Source organism: Ochotona curzoniae, unplaced genomic scaffold (assembly GCF_017591425.1).
Source record: "Ochotona curzoniae isolate NIBS_2020 unplaced genomic scaffold, NIBS_Ocur_1.0 contig_1274, whole genome shotgun sequence".
Lineage (NCBI taxonomy): Eukaryota > Metazoa > Chordata > Mammalia > Lagomorpha > Ochotonidae > Ochotona > Ochotona curzoniae.
Genome location: NW_024465023.1, coordinates 36,463,461 through 36,481,553, shown reverse-complemented (window position 1 = coordinate 36,481,553; position 18,093 = coordinate 36,463,461). Strand labels below are relative to the sequence as shown.

The 18,093-nt window shown below is 37.2% G+C and overlaps 1 protein-coding gene across 1 annotated transcript in view; it reads right to left on the bottom strand.

The window, feature by feature from the left end:
• The window catches only part of LOC121170118 (vascular endothelial growth factor receptor kdr-like), a 72,744-nt gene that overhangs the window by 27,731 nt on the left and 26,920 nt on the right, over positions 1-18,093 (bottom strand). Inside the window, exons 4-12 of the mRNA XM_041001072.1 lie at positions 12,153-12,446; positions 11,481-11,641; positions 10,522-10,633; positions 9,070-9,176; positions 4,272-4,407; positions 2,920-3,024; positions 2,010-2,123; positions 1,134-1,222; positions 28-45 (exon numbers count right to left, since the gene is read on the bottom strand). Coding sequence (XP_040857006.1) covers positions 28-45; positions 1,134-1,222; positions 2,010-2,123; positions 2,920-3,024; positions 4,272-4,407; positions 9,070-9,176; positions 10,522-10,633; positions 11,481-11,641; positions 12,153-12,446 — 1,136 coding nt within the window. The remainder of the gene's footprint in view (positions 1-27; positions 46-1,133; positions 1,223-2,009; positions 2,124-2,919; positions 3,025-4,271; positions 4,408-9,069; positions 9,177-10,521; positions 10,634-11,480; positions 11,642-12,152; positions 12,447-18,093) is intronic.

Below are 18,093 nucleotides of genomic sequence, written 5' to 3'. Positions count from 1 at the left end.
AAAGCAGAGAGTGATGAGAACCAACACAGCATTGTTTTCCTTAGACTATAATGCCAGCGAAGTCATTCTTGGTTAGAGAAAACTCCAAAGCTGCTCATTGCAGAGTGTGACTTTGCTCCATTACTCAGCAGGCCTTCCTAGAGACAGCACATTTCACGGCACGTGCTATCCCCCAAAATACCAAATTGCCATATCCCTGAGCTTTATTTAAAAAAAGAAAACTGGAGATCATATGATGCAGACATCCTCTATTGTGAAAAGAATTGGTAATGCCTTTTCCTTTGCTAAGATTAAGGAAGAGAAGAAGTTGCAGCTGGAAATAATAAATAATTAACTAAGCTTGGAGTTTCAAGTCAGATGAATAGATAACTAGATTTTTTTTCCTAAATCATGACTAATGTTAGCAGATATTTTCAAAATAAAGCAGAAGCTGATGCAGTTATTTCCACTAATTTGAAAGACAACTTACTTTCCCCCCAGGAACATAAAGAAAGAGGCAGAATGTCCATGTGGGGACAATAGGAAAGTTGTATGTGAGGAGTATGAATGAGAGTTGTGTGAGATATGGCCATTAACATTTCTTTAGGGGTGAAAATTATTCAATCCAAAAGCCTCACCCTGAATCTCAAGATAATACCGGGGGACTGTTTTATGGCTATGGAAGACTAATGGTATAAGCGAATTTTGCACTAGCTAACCACCCTGAGCTTTCAAATTTAAACTATGAATCCCAATTGAACCTCAACTGTGAATATGCAGCTAGGTGGAGGAATCCACCATGGGGGTAGGGTTGTGGGAGGGGTAGGGGGAATCCCAGTGCCTACAAAACTGTATCACATAACACAATCTGATTAACAATAAAAAAAAAATTTAAACTATGGATTTTGCCAAACAAAAATATATTTTCAGTTAATGCCAGAATGCTAAGTCATATTTCAGTGGATTTTTAAGACTAAAAATTACTTTCTAGTTCATTAAATTCAGGTGACAAGTGAATGCACAAATGCACAGCCTACTACCTCTATTCGGTTTTATATCCTGTGATTTCCCCGACGTCTCTCTGTTTAACATTAGAAAATTTCAAAAAGGTCAAAACTTGGATTGGAGTTTGGGATTCAGGTGAGAGAACCTACCTTGGAAGCAATAAAGTCTCCTCTCTTCCCTCTTAGGAAATTGGCCAGGTTTCCATACTTGCAGAATTCTACAATGATCATCAAAGGACCTTCCAAAAGTAATTTCAATAGTTATATTTTCATGAATAATTCAGAAGGGCAGCTACGTCCTTGTCTATCTTTGTCCTGGTAACCAGTTGCCCAGGGAGCTCTGAAAATATCACAAAATATCTCTAGTTCTGAAACAAATGACTGACTACCTGAGCTGATACAGTGGTGCTAGATCCCCAAAACAACCGAATGGATATGGAAGGAGGAAGGCTAATGGAAAAAATTAGGTCAATAAACTTGCAGAGTATACCTGTGGTGATCTCTGAACTGCATAATACAGAGAACAAAAGAGTCAGAAACAGCATCTTGATCACAGACAGTTTATAGTGTAATGATGAAAATAAAGGAGTCTACAGCTAGCCAGAGATTTCCATCATTTCCTAATTAAGACACGTTTCTAACTTCCTACTCCGACTATGGTAGTAAATAGTATTGCTGCTCAGATGGGTGTCTCAAAGTGGCCCTCATAGTTCAGTACCCTGAATAAAACTGCTACGACTTCTTGGTGTCTACATGTGCTCCATTTAACCAATGTGTCCAATATCCTGCAGATGTTCAGTTCGCAGTGATTTTATCCTAACCCTAGCCAACATTGATTTAAAAATAAAAAAGGTGATAGAGAATGTAAGCTTTGAATATCCTTTGTACTGTGAGAAGTCTATACATTTAAAAGACAAACAAAAATTTCATGTGAAGTTCAGAAAGGCTATTTTAAATCAGGTCTGACTATTTCTGAGATTATGCTACATAGACATCGATTCTAGTCAGGTATAGAAAACCTCTTACCTCCAGGCTTAGTACAGGCTCCCAGCAAGTTGACCACATTGAGGTGGTGGCCAATGTGAATAAGAATCTTCAGCTCTGACATCAAAGCTTTACATTCATTGGAAGTTGCACAATCTGCTTTAAATAAATGCAGTAATTTTACAAACAATTTTTTTTTAACCTTGGAAGAGGCAGGGGAGTATAGGAAATCCTTTTTATTGTTTGAACAACCCCAGCAAAAGTTTCCAGAACACAACCGTTCAGCTATTGATTGTATTTTCCAACAGTATCGTAAATAATAAGTAATACATTTCTATGTATTAATTTTCCTGTACTCTGAGCTCTATGAACTGTCAGCCTCAATATTTCAACTTCCTCATTTTGAAATGGATATTGTTGGATAGATACTTATTTGTAATAAATTCTCTCTTTGAGTCATTTCCTAGAAAAATTGATTGTTGCGTTGGCATAGGTTGTTTTAGCATTGCTCTGTATAGAATTTATAGCATGGAACGGATGGGCTGGAATGTTGAAACGTGTGTTCTATCTATTTAAGATAGGAACAGTACAGACTTCTAATTCAAATTCTAAGAATATTCTATAACATATATTTCTACTAATATAATAAAAAACCATGTTGAAATTCTGATGGCCAGATACCATGGTTAACTGGCAACTAAAACCTCAAGTCTTTATTTCCATATTTAAGTTGGTGGTCCCTAAAGTAGGATGCATAGGTCTTCATATTTCATATTTGCCTCCATGTCTCGATAGATGATGTTTCTATAGATTCACTGGATCAGAGTGTAAGCTGATTGTAATAATCTCCTTCCACTAACATAAAAATGTATTTTGCAGCTCAGTTTTGCACATGACTCCAAGAAAAGCTAAATATGTTCCTCAGTGGCCTCCAAAGGACTACAGACATTACCTTTCAGCATTTTCACAGCCACTGTTTTACAAGTTGAAGCTCTGTCAATGCCAAAGGCACAAGCCTCTACCACTTTGCCAAAGGCACCATGACCCAAGATTTTCCCTGAGGAGACAAGAAGCGAAAATGAGAACCAGGGATTATGCAACGTCTCATAATAAGTAACAGAACACTAAAGTCAAGACATTTTGGAAGGCTGTTCGTAATCATTTCATATACTGTATTTATTTTCCTTCAAGATATTTATGGGTAAGCAACACTGAGAGTTTCTTGTTTTATTTTTACTATAAATTTATGTTTTAGTATCAATTACTTGTTCAGTTATTATTTTCAACAATATAATTCAGTAAGTATAGGTGGTGTTCTCCCCTTTTTCCATCCTCATTACTTGACTAGGACATAAGTTCAGTGACCTGAAACCTGAGAACCCCAAATAATGTTTCATTCATAATTGGTGCCAAGTAAATATGCATGAATAACTGAAGGAAAGGTTAGCACCTGTCAGCTATCAAGAAAGGAACTACGTGGGTTTGGAGAGACCTATAGTGACCTACATATACATAAGAGCTTCTTAAGTAAATGTATTGCAGTTGTAAGTTAAGACTCCTAGTCTTATATTTAATTGAAATTCTACATGTGACTCTGCAGACATTCATTAGTTTCTTATGAAAAGTACTCTCCCACTATAGTCTAACCCACATTTGTCAAAAAATTCTATCATCGTAAGGTATCCCTTTGTTTGTGAGATAATTCAAATTTATAAAATGCATCTCCAAATGTTATCTTGAACGACTTGGAAGATAGCTGTGAAAATTAAACAGAATACAAATCAATGTTAATGTTTTCCAATTATTGTTAAGCAAAATGGAGCTCAGAAATTTTAAGTGACTTGCCTTCCACAAAGTTACACAGTTTGGACGGGAAAAACTCACAGTTCCATGCTATGCACACAATACTATTCTGTTGTACTAGTCATATTTTCCTACCTACCAACATCTGAGAAACACACCCCTTTTTGTCTAGTTCCTATGTAAATGGAGACAAATGTTGTTGTTGTTGTTTTTTTTTTTTACAACAATCTGGGATGACACCGATTAGCCATCCTCCATCCATGGGTATTGAGGTGGTTAGGATGTTGAGTGCAGCTTCTCCCCTTCTCTGCCCTCTTCCCCCAGATATAAGAAGAAAACAATCAGATACAATGGTCTGAACCACCCTGCTTCCTTGACCCTTTCCACCCAAATCAGTGGTCCACATGGGTATGTACCCTTCTCAACTATGTAATTATAATCAAAAATAAAGTTTTAAATAATTAAATAAATGAGAGCACTGTAATAAATACTAGTGCTCACCTAGCCGTAGTCGATCCCTGGGGAATTCCCATTTACTGTCATCATAGGGAAGTCTGTCACACTGTTGATCCAGGGGCATCTCTTCAGGATCCATGATGATGGATAAGTAACCAGTTTTGATTTCTGACATATTTGGCTGCAAAAAAATAATAAAAATGCATTGCTATGCTTTGTTGATCTTCCAAATGTACTATAAGCCCCCTGGAATTTCCAATTTTACTTTATATTATGGGTCATATAGCGAGAAAGAAATGTCAAGAGAATAAATATAATAACATCATTATATGAGCAAAATTAGAATAAATAATATCCAACCTAACAGATAATGGTCAATAGTCATAAAGAGCTATTAAACATACAAACCAAAAAAAAATAAATAAATAAAAAAACGATGTCAACAAAAATGGCAGGGTAGGAAACTCTAAGGCAGTATCTCTCCCTAAAAGTATTGAGCAAGGCAGCAAAATGGTTAGAAATGACTACAGAAATATTTGGAAATTTGCAACAACCAGGAAATGACTTGTTGAAGAAAGAAGTAGCTAACTTGAGTTTAAGCCTGCCCCCCCCCCTTCCTCAACAGCCCATATCAGTAGCAATTTGAGGACATTAGCTACCACACCTTCTACAGGTTGCTATTGCCAGAAGGAATAATGCAAACCTTACTCATGGAAAATAACATTTATAGGTCTCAATCTCCTTGGCAGATCCCTTTGGGAATAGCACAGATATTTCACTCACCAGCATCTTTACCTAAACAATCTATAGGTAAAGGTATTTGCCCAAATAATTGTTCACAATACTGAGAGAATTTTGGATAAACAAATGACTAGGAAATGTGGATGGAAATATTCTAACAAGAAAATACACAAGAGTGTCCTGGTACTATGGCCTGGTGACTAAATCCTTGCCTTGCAAGTGCCAAGTTCCCATGTGGGCACCGGTTTGTGTCCCAGATGCTCCACTTCCAATCCAGCTCCCTACTGGGAGAGCAGTGGAAGATGGCCTAGGGCCTTGGGACCCTGTGCCATGTGTCGAGGAGGCTCCTGGCTCCTGGTGTCAGATTGGTTCAGCTCCGACTATTGCAGCCACTTGGGGAGTAAACCAACAGACAGCTGATCTTTCTGTACAATCTGCCTTTCCAATAAAAATTAAATCTTAAAAGATACACAAGAAATAAAGGCTACTCTATGTGCTAGGACACAAAAGTTATATGAATATAAGGTGAGATACGTCACCAGGAGACTCTTAGTACGAAGCTAAGCTTCAGAATCTGTAAAACAACACGGCGGGAAAGCAGCAGAAAATCCAGTTAAGTGTTGTGTCTCAATGATATTAGTGTGGAAACAATGGTATTACCCACTTTCCTGTTGCCCTTGACCCTTTGTACCCTAAGCAACTCAGTAAGATTATTAAAAAACAAACAACAAACAAAAAAACAGCTCACCACTAAGTTAAAGAACAGACATCAATACATAAATAACAAGACTACATATTTTGTTACAAAAACAACTTTTTAATAAGTTATAAAATCAAGGGTAGAGGAGCTACCACTTAGAAAGTGCATATCTCATATAGTAGTATGCACACCCTGGGAGACAGAAGATGATGGCTCAAGTACTTGGGACACTGCCATCCATGTGGGAGATGCAGACTGATTCCCAGGCTCCTGATTCAGCCCAACCCTTTCCTGGTTTTTACAGATATTTGGGGAGTAAGCCAGTAAATGAAGTCAGTTGCTCTCTCTCTTTGTCTTTCTCTCTCTCTGCTTTAAAAATAAAACGAAAATTCTAAAAGTTCAAAATAAATTAAAAAAAGAATCCATCACAAATAGCAATTACAAACAGCAGGGATAAGGTATAATTGTAATTCCAGGAAATCCACAGTGTTCAGTTTTCATTTTATTTATTTGTTTTATTTTTTTTATTCTGTTTTCCACATTGCCTGCACAATTGCACAAAAGATCATCAATAAAATTAGCATTTTCTCTTCCAGAAACTTTAAGGCCATGTGTCAGTAGGATGACCCAACAGTTAAATTAAAAAAAAAAATTATGTTAGAAGAGACAGACAGCTCCCCTTTTCTGACTCACTACTCAAATTTCCACAATGGCCACTGCTGGACTAAGGCAATGTTAAGAGCCAGGATCTCAAACTAGATCTCCTATACGAGTGATAGGAACTTAACTTCTTGAGCCTTCACTGCTGTTTCCCAGGGATCTCCTTCGAAGGAAGTGGATATCAGGATCTTGAGGCAAGAATTGAACACATATACTCTGATGTGATACATGAGTGTTTTAACCAGTGTCCTTAAAATTAGATGAATGTTCGCCCCCAATCAATAATTCTTTGTTTAATAAATAACTAAACAGTAAGAGAAATTAAGATATTTCCAGATACAGAGAAATGAAGGAGCTTGCTAATAGTAGAATACTTTTACTAGAAATCATAAAGAAAAACCTCCCCAGGATGAAATGAAAGGACACTAGACAGTAATACAAAGCCAAACAAAGTCATACAAAGAAATGAAGAATGAGAAAGGTAGCTACATAGGTTATTATTGTTGCTGTTTTTCTCCATTTGTGGTAAGTAATTTAGAAAACTTCAATTCATACAAACAAATGAAAAAGAAATAAAGAACATACGTGAGATAAAGTGAATTGTAAATCTGCATAGTAGTGGAGGAATTGAGAAAAAAAAAGTATGACATGGAATAAACAGAAAAATGGCAGAAATAAGTCCATTAATGTCAACCTTTAAATGTAAATACAATGGGGGTTTTATTGTGGCACAATGTAATAAGTCACCGAATGAAAGTTCCATTTCAAGTCCCACCTGCCTCACTTTCAATCCAATTCTCTGATAATGCCCCTGGGAAAACAGTAGAAGATGGAGCAGTTACTTGAGCCCCTGTACCCACATGAAAGACCCAGATAGAGTTCCATGTCCCTGGAACATGCCTCACCAAGCCTTGGTCATTGTATTCATATGAGGAGTACATCAGCATATGGAAGATCTCTTCCTCTCTCCCTTTAAATCTCTTTCTTTTTGTGGACCCCTTTCAAATAAATAAGCATTTAAAATAAATTTTAAAAATACAAATGTATTAAATTTTCCAACTGCAAGTTATGAGTTGACAGAAAGGATGAAAAAAAAATGTTGCAGGTGTATATATGCATGCTCTCTACAAGAGACTCCAGTTATATTTATTCAAGTAAGATACAAGTGAAATAATGAATATATTCTCCATACAATTAAAGAGTAAGCCATAGAGAGCTTAAGTGACAACATTAATAGCAATGAAATAGACTAAATTAAACATTGTTAGAAAACACAAAGCATGAAAACATACATTGCTGTAGGGCTAATTCATCATAAACATATATTTATGCATGTGTATACACTTATCAGAACCCTAAAATATATGAAGCAAAACATGACAGGTTTGCAAAGAATAAACTATTCTGGAATAGTAATGGAGATTTTAGTTCTTCATTATAAAAGAACTAAAGATCAATAAGGAAATGGATGACATTAAAAACACTATAAGCTAACTAGACTTAACTTACGTATTTGAAACAGTTGACACAGTGGCAAAAATGCATACTTATTTCGAGTGAACATATCACACTGTCTTGCAGAACTCAAATGTTAGGCATAAAACAAATCTCAATAAATTTAAAGTCAAATTACATAAAATATTTTCTGTGAATGCAATAGAATGAAATTTAAAATAGCAGAAGGAAAGCTGGAAAATTTAGTTATGTATGAATTAAACAACACATTCAATGAAGCAAGGAAAAATATTAGGAGTCTAGATGACACATTTCAATAGGAACATCAGGCTTTATGTCTTCTCATGGATCTGCAAACGGATTATGCTGAATTGATGCTGAATTTGAAACTTATTTTCCTCCCAATAATTAAATATTCACAAAATGGATTTACTGACACATAAAGAGTATTTTTTTAAACTGTCTTGAAGACAAAAGTAGATGAAAGCCTATTTGTAGCTTAATAAGCTTTAGCTATGACACCTAGATTTTATTCCACATTCTGTGAAAATATATCACATCGTGGGCAGTAGTGTGGCATAGCGCTTTGGGCTGCCTCCTGTGACACTCATAAACCGTATGAGTACTGGTTCAAATCCTGGCTACTCTACTGCTATCCAACTCTCTGGTAATGGCATGGGGAAGTAGCAGAATAAGGCCCAGGTAACTGAACACCTGCTACACCATGAGACACCTGGATGAAGCTTCTAGTCCTGGCTTCTGCCTGGCCAATGCTGGGCACTGCAGCCATCTGAGAAGCAAGAAGTTGGAAAATCTCTCTCTCTCTACCTCTCTCTTTCTTTAACTCTGATTTTCAAAATAAATACCTAATGTTTTACAATAAAATAGATCATATTAGTAGATGTAACACTTATATGAGCATATAATTTTAACTATGAATATTAAATATTCACTCAGCAGTTGCATTAGAATTATCTAAGAGTGATACTTGACAATATCAGTTGTGCTAAGTTTGAGATACAATCCTAGGGGATAGATGTGTTCTTGTGCTCCCACTATTTTAGGTGGCCCACAGTAAAACCTGTTGAACATTTTAATTCCACACAAACACACACAAAGAGAGAGAGAGAGAAAGAGAGAGAGAGACTGCTTGTATACAATCTGTTGCATGGATAAGTAGTACCTATTTTGCAAGAAATCAATCGAGAAAAAAAATATCAGTTCCAAGCTTAAAACTATCTTAATACATGAGCCATCCATGCTTTCTAAGGTACCTTGTCTACTTACTTTTTGGAGTTTTCGAATAACCAGGGTCAGAAGAAGCCAGAAAAGAGTAGCTGCAAGGCCAGTACAAACAAGAATGATGACTTCAATATTGGATTTCTCTTCAGACCCTATAGAAATTGAATGTTGAACTTACTTAATGAAAAAAACGAGTTCATCAAAAAAGACTCAGTTAAATCATAACAAATCCATTGCTTTTTGAAATCACTTTACAGTTCTAAAGGACTCATGTCATTGGGCATCAAACTCTGTGCGTGTGTGTGTGTGTGTGTAAAATTCTTACAGAGTGTGTGTATATATAAAAAGGATTTCTAGATAACTGAGCTAGTTAACTCATAAGAAAGGCAAAGACTTACAATATATATGGATATGTTTACTGTATTTCCAACATTTAAGAAGAAAAACCTCAATGAGACATTTATAAGCTATTCTCTGACTCATTAGATGGTTTTCTACAATGGCAAGATGTATGTTGGTTCTAGCCTAACACTACTTGAATTCAAATGCCAGCTCTATTATTTACCACATGGGTGACCTTGGACAAGTCACTAGTTTCTCTGTGGTTCATTTTGACCATCCAAAATGTGAATAACAAAATATTTTCCACAGAGTTTTGAAGAAGGCTAAATGTAATCATAAGAAGTGAATAATATCTTGTCTGATAGATTTTTAATTTTAATTGCTTCTATTAATATTGATTTCATGTTTCTAATTGTAAATCCTCCTGTGAACCATCTCAAATAACTCAGAGGAGTGATTGTTAAACCTGTTAAACCAGATGACATGGTTTGTCTGTTATTCTACCAATAACATAGCTAGGTAAGAAAATAGCTTTTTGGATGCCAGATGAGTACTCCAACTAGGAACCTTTCTTGGACACATTCAATTTTATCTTTAACAATTAAATATTCATCATAATAGCACAGAATGGAATGTAATCATATATAACCATCTACAAGTGTTTTATTCACTTTGTTCCTCATATTTAAAATGAATGACTCCCAAAGTTCTATTGTTCTATGTTTGTAACTAGTAAAACATTCCCACATCCCTGAAATCATTTGTTGTATCACTTTTGAGAGATAGTGTAGCTGCTATTGTTTCAGATGTGAAAGATTCAGAAGTCCTAACTAACTTTTATGAAGTATCATCAAGTCCACAACAAATATGTGCTTCTGAGCTTGAATTCATATTATTCAATATCATATTCTTTATCATAATATTATTCCACATACCCTCATATAAAAAGCAGGGACTTTTGTGACCACCACCACAGAAGGGATTAGGAATAATACTTTTGTGTGTACAATGTTTGCCATTTGCATTGAACCATACTGTACTCATATGGCCATATATCCTTTATCTTTTCTCCTTTCCATTTTTTAGATGTTTGAGTTCTAACTGCAATGAAAATCCACTACTGATCATCAACACATGCAATAATTTCCAACTTACCTTCCACGGTGATAAGAGCTGCAGTACTGATTTCTCCCAACTCATTGACAGCTTTGCAGAGATACAGTCCCTCATCATCTTTCTTAGCTCTCTCAACAACGAGGGTGCTGTTCTCAAAGAAGATTCCTGTATCGATAATCCCCGCCCCCATTATTGAGATTTTTTTAGTTGGAATTCAGTCCCAAAATATATACAGCCCCAATTTCATTGAATCAGCCCTGGGACAATTTATGCATCAAGCCAGCGCTAACGAGCTGTATCCACTAAGTCACTCTGTTTGAGTCCTCAGACACATCAAAAAAAATCTCAAGACAGGAGCCAGTGTTGTGGTTAAATGAGTTGTTACGGTATTGTGGCACCAATATCCTATATCAAAATACTGACTCAAATATTGGCTGCTACACTGCTGATTCAACTTTCTTATAATGTTCCTGAGAAGGCAACATATGGGTGACATAAATTTTTGGCTCCCTGACACCTATGTGGAAGACCTGGATGGAGTTTCTGGCTCCTGGTTTCAATCTGGACCAGCCTCAAACAATGTAGCCATTGGAGCAGTATAACAATGGAAGGAAAATCTCTGTCACTCTGCCTTTCAAACAAATACATAAATAAATACGCTTTTACAAATCTTTGGAGCCAGCATTGTGCCATAGCAGGTTAAGCTGCCACCTACAATGCCTGTATCCCAGAGGGTTGCCAGTTTGGATCCCAGCTGTTCCACTTTCAATTCAATTCCCAGCTAATATGCTTAGGAAAGCAGCAGAGGATGGTGTTCTGATCACTGCATTCAAGTGCGAGATTCAAAAGAAGTTCCTGGATTTAATTCAGCTAAGCTCTGGCTGCTGTGGTCATTTGATAAGTGAATCCAGAGATGTAAGAATGCTCTCTCTCTCTCTCCCTCTTTCTCTCCTCTGTAAGCCTGCCTTTCAAATAAATTAATAAATCTGTATTAAAACATCTTCAAACTCACCTGAAGCAGGGAGAAGAGGAACTCCATTTTTAAACCAGTGAATCTGAGGGCATGGGATCCCACCCACTCTGCACTCCAGCACAATCTTGCCACTCCTGTTGACTTCAATATTGGTGAGATTCTCAATAATGAATGGAGCAATTTTTTCTGTAGAAACCAGAGTAATGCAAATTAAGATTCTGAGGCAGGTCACTAGAAATGACACATAATATCTGTTCCACTTCTCATGTTTAACCAGACATTTGCATAACGGAAGTAATAACATACTGTTCTGTGGATGAACAGAAAAAAAAATCTACTGTGTGAGTAAGGTACAGGATGGTTTACACATTATTCCCTTCATTTTTGTTCTTTAATTTTTATGCTTAGGAAGTCCATCCTGAGCCATCTCAGGCAATGGAAGTAAGTTCCTTATAGTTTTTACATCAGAGCAAAGTAATTCCAGCTGACCTAAGTTTTCTACAACTCAGTTACCACAGAATTTAAAAATCATTAAAGATGTTTCCCCTGGAATAATTCCATCAGGCTTTGGAGGCAGAGGATTAACTGGCTCAGCTTATAAGCGACACAAATGCTAAAGCTCTATTTTTAGCTCCACAACACACCCAACAGTTGGGCCAAACTCTAAGATGTTATGAGGAAATTGATTTAGTTGTACCTTTAATTAATAGCTGAGTATTGCGCTGTATCATTCCAGTGATGTTCTTCTGGGCCCAAGCTTTGCATTTGTACTGCCCGGTATCCTGCTTGGTCACATTCTTAATTACCAGTGTCAAGGAGATCGAGTAGTTATTTTTGAAGCTTTCAGTGTCTATAACAGGAATCTTCTCCCCAAACGGATTGAACCAAGCCAGCTGATTGTAGATATATTTAGCCGCTTTACATTTGAGCCGAGCATCATAACCTTCAATCGTTGAGACTAGAGGTTCGGACTCCAGGAAATCAGCCACGTCTGTGAATGTGAATAAATATACTCATAAAGAAAATTAGACAAGGTAAGCTTAACTAAGTGGTATCCAACTTGCTCTGTTTCCTTTCTGGTAGTCAAATTGCAGACAAAAAACATTTTATATTGAGGACAAGTATTTAATAGTAGAGATCCAATGATTTTGAATTTTCAATGTCACCTTCTTGGTTTGACTCTAGATGCAGATGAATAGTTCTGAATTAGCTCTTAAGTAAGCGTGGTCAGATTTTTGAAAACATATGAATAAGGCCCAGCAGAACGGCTCGGTGTCCAAATTCTCGCCTTGCATGAGCTGGACACCCATATGGCGTTGGTTCACATCCAGGTTACTCTGCTTCCCATCCAGCTCCCTGCTTGTGGCCTGGGAAAGTAATTGAGGATGGCCCAAGGCCTTGGAACCCTGCACCCACATGGGAGACCCGGAAGAAGTTCCTGGCTCCTGGCTTTGGATCAGCTCAGCTATAGCCATTGCTGCTGCCTCTTGGGGAGTGAATCAGTGAACAGAAGTGCTTTCTCTCTGTGTCTCCTCTTCTTTGTAATCTGCCTTTCTATTAAGAATGAATAAATTAAAATGAAAAAATTAGTCTTTCCTATGAAAAATGATAGAGAATATTTTTGACTGATACAAATGATTTGGAAAGTTACCTTCCCCACTCCATATATGATCAATAGAGTGCAACCAATTTGAAATATCTTGAATTATATATGTACACATATTGTTAAAATTACAAAGTGCCTTCACAGCCATTCTGTCATGCTAATTGAAAAATGGGATACAGTAATAACAAATTCACTTCAAAATGTATTCAATAAATGCCAGAAACATGACAAAAGTGTAGTATTTGAATTTGCATTTTTGCCATTTCTTGCTGCCACTCTATGAGTAAATTTTCACTTTGGAATTTACAATAAAGGTGCTTTCTTTTGTATTTTTAAAACATGTTATCTGTGGGAGAGTCCACTTGCCCTAGGAAAGAAGAAATATGCCAGCTCTAAATCAAATAGTGACACTGTTCAGTTTATCACAGGTGTGATCCAGGAAGCAAAATGTGCCAACTAAATGAAATTCTGGAAACCCAGGTTTTGACTTGGAAGATAGCATGCAGAATCATATTTACCTGTTGTGTTTTATTTTGCAAATTAAAATGATGTAAACAGTTATTTACCATTCCTGTGTTATTCTCCAGAAATTTGAAACTCAAGTCTAATACACATGTTTATATTGCACAACTTGACAGATACTTCATTTTGAACAGAAAAATTGGTAGAGTTTGCAGAGATTCACTGATGGATAAGAACAACAGGACGTGCTAATTCAGACTTAGGAGTTTCAATTCATTGCATTCATGTCTATGCAAGAATAATTGAAGGATATTCTTTATTCAAGGCACTAGGTCTAGGGTACATGATTAAGGAAACTCTGTCATGTCAGTACATCATCATTTCCTGTGGCTACTTGCAAAACTCTTCTTCCCAAGACTTTCTCAATGTTCCGTCAGTAGTTATCTTGATTGAATCTGTCTCTGAAACATCACAGTAAGGGCATTTTTTTATTGCAGAATATGACCGATATACTGAGCTATTCGCCAATTTTAAAATAGATTCTAGAACGTGTGGTGCGACAGCCTTATGGCTGAATTGCGTCTGCCGGGCTCATACGTGGGTGCCGGTTGGTGTCCCGGCTGCTGTGCTTCCCATCTAGCCCCCTGCTTCTGGCCTGGGAAGGCAGTGCAGAATGGCCCAAGGCCTTGGGACCCTGCCACCCTGTAGAAGACCCAAAGGTGACTCCTGACTCCTGGCTCCTGGCTCTTGGCTCCTGGCTCCTTGCTTCAGATCATGTGACCACTTGGGGAGTGAACCAGCAGATGGAAGATCTCTCTGTGTATCTCCCTTTCCAATAAAAAGAAAATAATTAATTTTAAAAAGCAGATTTTGGAGCCTGCATTGTGGCAAAGTAAATTAAACTGCCACTTGTAACACCAGTTTCCTATTCTGGTGTGTTATTTTGAGTCCTGGCTACACCACTTTCCAATCAGATCCATCTTGAGGAATCTGGGAAGACAGTGTGTGATGGCCCAAGTAGTCAGCTCCCTGTCACTTAGGTGTGAAGTCTCTATGTAGTTCCTGGCTTTTGGTTTCAGGCAGATTCAACCTCCCTCTCTCTCTTTCTGTGTGTGTGTGTGTTTCTATATCATCCACACAAATCTTTTAAAAGGCTTCTTCCATTTAATAGTTTTACTTTCTCTGTAATGTATCTATCACACTAATATAAAACATCTGTTCATTTGTTTAAGTGTTTCTTTTCACCACCAGAATGTAGTTCTGTGAGAAAAAAAAAAATCACAATGTACTTTGACAATGCTATAGCCCAAACATCTTAAGCAGTGCACCTCAAGTCGTAGATGATAAATGATAGACATTTGTGGAAAGAATGAATGTCAAGTGATTTCAAAGTGTATACCTTTTTGTTCACTTCTGTTTCTTAAGTGCCTCACTTATTGCTCTACCTGTTTCTGTTGTTGTGAAGCCTCTTTTAGCTGTTCCTCCCAAACAGATTTCTCATATAATTAATACTTATGATGTTAGATATCTGATACTTTGAGATACTGATTACATGTCTGTAGCTTTTTAGTATCAATAAATTTGTGAGGTGATTGAAGATTTGAGTAGGGAGGGCAGTGACGTTCACTGACTGGACCTCATATATTTAGGGAAAATGAGCACATCACGAAGTTTTTATTCTTACAGATGTTCTTGAATCTTTCTCGTAACAATCCATGTGTCATCTCAATTGTCTTGCCTTGATCTTTAGATTGTAAAACTTTTTCAAGTCAGTAACCTCAGCCTTCAGAGTACTCAACAACTGACTGATATTTTGCAATGGTAGCAATAACATCAGGCTTTCTGTATTGCATTTGAAAATATGCTGATGGGAATTCAAGTGATGGACTTGAATTTCATTATAAAGAGATGAACTTAATATTAGCACAGCTAATAACATTCAAACCATAACACAAACAATCTCCCAAAGCTTTTGGAGTTTTAGTAATGCAAACAACTTTCCAGTCTAGGTAGGATCAAGTTTGACAAAAGTTCTAATGTGCCTCTGAAAATCTGATTTTTTAAAAATATCTATTTGCATTTGGCAGATAGAGAAAGAAGCAAATCTTGTGTCCTGTGATCCACATCCCAAATGGCTTCAGTGATGAGGGTTGATCCAGGCCAAAGCCAGGAGCCAGAACTCCAGCCAGGTTTCCCACATGCGTAGCATGGGATCAAATATTGGGCTCATCTTTTGCTGTTTTCCCAGGCAATTAGTAGGGTGTTAAATCAGAAGTTGGTAAGCCAGAACTGGAACCAGCACTATGAAAATGAATACTGACAATGAAAACAGTGGCCCAATCCATTGAGTCACAATTCCAGCACTTTACACCTCTATTTCACAGGATGTTTTGGTCAAACTGGGCATCCTGACAGAGATGGGTTCAGGGGCAGTGTCACCACAAGGAACTTCAACTAAGGCAATAAAAACCGGAAATGTTGGATTGGAGCCACCAGAGTTCTCAACAGGGCAATGCCTAATGAGGGACAGGCACGTGCTATGACCAGCCAAGCCAGAGGGCTGGGGCTGCTCACACGCTTGACAGCCCATCTCCCAACAGGATGTAGAACTTGAAATTTTAGTACTTAATGTTTGCCCTGTTGGTTTCTGTTCTTTCGTTTGTCCTGGAAATGCTTCCTGTTTCCTCTCTCCTCCATTCAAAATAGAGATGTACACCCTGTACCTGCTTCACCACTGTATTTTGCAAGTAAGTAACTTGAATTTCATTTTTCAGGGATTCATAGCTGAGAGAACTAGCCCTGAGTCCTAGACCAAACCAAGAACAATGGACTTTTCAATTTTACCATTGTACTGAGTTAAGGTTTTAGGAGATGGAATAACTGTTGATTACACGCAAGAAAAATTCCAGTCTTGGCGGGGAGGGGAAGGAGCCAGAAATTGAGTGCAATGGACTGAGCATGACTTGGCTCCCTAAACTCACGCAGATGTTCAAACTCTGAAGTCTTATTTTTGACATTTGATGAGTCAAAGGTAGAGATTAGTTCTAAATACGGCATCTGAAAGGTCGTCATTACTGGCTTGCCCCCTGAAGGTAGCTCTTACAACAATATTGGTTACTTAAGCCAAATTGGACTAAGTGCTTTCTCTGTTTCCTGGCTCACAATGTGATCACTCCTCCACATCTGATTCACCATTGCCAGCCTCCACCATTCTACCAGATACCAGACTAATGAGGCTGCTTCATCCTGAACTGTGAACTTGCAATCTGTAAACCTAATTTTTTTTTTCTTCCCAAAAGGAAAAGTAAAGTAATAAAAAGTTTAACCAGTAACAGTTTGTTATAATATTCTGAGAAGAATAATATGTTGATATTCAAAGTTTCCTGGAAGAGAGACAAGAACATTTCTCTGTGAATTGCGTGTTAGAAGCATGTTAAAAACTGACCTAATCAGTGAGTCTAACATCAAACAATGGGTAACATATTCGGCTCCTTATGCTTTCTTTCTTTTCTGTCCTCTGAACTTATGGATCTGAAGCAGACATCTCAAAGAATGTGGAGCTGGCTTGTTTTCATAAGTAAAATACTTGGTTTTTATATGATGGGAATTCCAGAAATAATAAATGTTGACCAGATGAATAGGACTGAAAAATTGACTGATCATCTTTGTTTTCAGATGTTTCAAGGCCTGTCCCCAGAAAGAACAAGCAAACAGATTTTGCTGTGGTTTCAGTGGAATTTTGAGTGTAGGTGTAAGTAAATTTAACATAAAGACAAATTTTTAAATTCAGGTATCCAAGACAGAACAGGTTGACTCAAAAATTTAAGAAAGCATTGTCTATCACCAGAGATGTTCAAATATAAGTCAGGTGATTCTTTGACGTAAATGTTGTGGATAGAACTGTAACAGTGGGAGAAGAAAGAAGAAATGGAGAACCAGGTGAATTTGAAGTAAATTAAAGATGGAAGCACTGTGCTATCCTAACATAGTAACTGCAGCTAATTACAAAATCTTATATGTAACACTCTATACCTTTTGGCTCTAATTCTGCAAGATTCCTTTCCAGTGCAGAATACTTCTGGAAGAAATAAATAGGTGTAATGAACTGCCTGTCTTGAGGATGTAGGAAGTTCAGTAAGCCTTTACACTACAAATTTTTCTGACCAAGAGGAAAGAAGTGAAATCATGTGCAATACAGCCTTGAGAAAATTGTCAACAGCAGCTAAAGGAGACTGTGTGTAATATCCTCCTATTACTTGCAGAGCTGCAACTAGATAGAAACTGTAACAAGAGTCAACGTACAGTGAAGCCCAAATTCGCAGTGCCCAATAGCTTAAGCTCTTAATATTAACTCCCCTAGCATCATCAGCCTCAATTCATCTACTGTCATTGGCTATAAGATTAGAAACACAGCAAATGAAAATACAATATTTACCCTTTTTCATTTTAATGACTACAAACAACTAGAAAGCATTCAATATGTACATATGTTGTTGCAGCAGAAATGAAGCCACTCAAAAATCTTGAGGCTCAGAAAACTCCTGAGATTTGGTTTGTATTTCTAAGAAGC